This window comes from Benincasa hispida, unplaced genomic scaffold (assembly GCF_027475165.1).
Source record: "Benincasa hispida cultivar pf3 unplaced genomic scaffold, pf3_genome.v1.1 HicScf950, whole genome shotgun sequence".
In the NCBI taxonomy this organism is placed as follows: domain Eukaryota; kingdom Viridiplantae; phylum Streptophyta; class Magnoliopsida; order Cucurbitales; family Cucurbitaceae; genus Benincasa; species Benincasa hispida.
Window position 1 is genome coordinate 1 of NW_028327098.1, and position 1,778 is coordinate 1,778.

Below are 1,778 nucleotides of genomic sequence, written 5' to 3' on the forward strand. Positions count from 1 at the left end.
CAACCAACCAGACACAGTCTTGCACACCGTTACTCCCATTCACTGCTGTGTTCTTCCTTCCTCTACCATCTCCCACTCTTTGCCCTCCCTCTCTTAACTCTCAAAAGAACACACAAAGATTAGAAAGACTTAACCAATTGTTCAGGGGCAGATCTGGAGTAATTTGATATTTTATTCTTTTCAAGTATAATAACATAAGTAAGGTGAGAGATTTGAACCTCTAACCTCAATTGAGTATATACCTCTAAACTAGTTGATCTATACTCACATTGACCAAAAATTTGAGATGAAGAGAATAGATGATCCCAAACAATCATGTTAGTTTTGAATTTGGAAAGCATCTTACACAGCATCATGTCACAATACCAAATACATAAGTATTTCAATTGCAGGAACAGGAAGTCACCATTTCAAGACACTAGAGTCAATAATAGTAAGAACAAATTCTCTAACTACTCCGTAACAATTAAGTAAGACCAGATCGTTCTTTGAAACAATGATAACGAAATCATCAGAAAAGAAATGAGAAGAGAAGCAGATGAAGTTTGCTATGGGAAGAAGAATATAATAAGAGCAAGCGATTAACTTAACACTTGAGCTTGAGCTTCAAAATTCTCAAAATGCCCATATCAAGTGTAATATCACACTCCAGTATTTTCTGGAAAGAATAAGCCAGAACAAGATTTTCATATAAAATTGACCAAAATCTAATATAAAGGAAGGAACTCAAAAACAAGAAACAAGCATAGTGAGTTTCATAAACAGAACAAGAAAAAAGGCAGGTTATGCAAGTACCTCTTTGATCGAGCTCAACGACATGAGGAACTTTGCGTAATTCCTTGAAAACAGCTTTTGCCCTTCTACAGTACCTGCATTACACAAGGACAAAAATTAAGAGAACCGGAACATCGCCCCCGCCCCCTAATTCATTCATCAATCCCCGATCTGATTCCAATTGTAGAGCAACGAGATTTAGATCTCCACATTGGGAGTATGAACAAATCGATTAAGAGAAGAAAGAGAAATGAGAATGAAAAATACGGGCAATAGGACTTGGAGAAGATGACGATCTGATGGGAGGAGATGGTGTTCTTGATGAAGCGTGTTTCTGGGGAAGATAAAGCCCCGCATAAAGACACTACGGCTACGGCGCAGACCATGGCTGCTGATGCCGTCAGCATCTTCCTCATATTCACCGTCGCCGTCATTGATCCAAATTCCGGACAGCAACCTACCTTTTTCCGATCAGGTTTCTGCGTTTGGCGATTACTCGCTTTGTAAAGGTAATTTAAGGGAATACAAAATTATTGAAATTCAGAATCCTTTTGTATATTGATGAATATTCATTTCAGACGTCTTAGAAGATGCAACACACTTTACCTTACAAATATATAAATTAATAAATAAATTAATATATTCTATATTCTAGTGTAATAATAATGTGGTAAAAAATCAATTTACCCTAAACTTGTTTATTAAGAATTTTTAACCTTTTATCTTTAAAAGGTATTACAATCTGTTAGAATAAATGGTAGTGAACAGTATGAAAATGTTTTTTCATAATTAACCAATTATTCGACTACTCTATAAACATGTCCTTTCTTCAAATTGCATAAAAGAATTTTTAACCATTACTTTTCTCTCCTTTTATAAATTGGTTTGAGTTCGACAATTAGTCAATAAACTGAAGTCATTGTCCTTGTTCACGTTGAATTCACATAGATAATTTTTCTTAGGGTGATAGTGGAATTTCATTTGGAATATTATATCAATAATTT

General features: G+C 34.8%; 1 protein-coding gene across 1 annotated transcript; it reads right to left on the reverse strand.

The window, feature by feature from the left end:
- Positions 1-1,545, reverse strand: LOC120070714 (uncharacterized). The gene is made up of 2 exons (XM_090310397.1): positions 1,042-1,545; positions 1-869 (listed from the first exon to the last, which is right to left on the reverse strand). The coding sequence occupies exons 1-2, from the start codon at positions 1,206-1,208 to the stop codon at positions 587-589; spliced, it is 450 nt and encodes a 149-aa protein (XP_090166523.1). The 5' UTR covers positions 1,209-1,545; the 3' UTR covers positions 1-586.
- Positions 1,546-1,778: the final 233 nt, after the last annotated feature.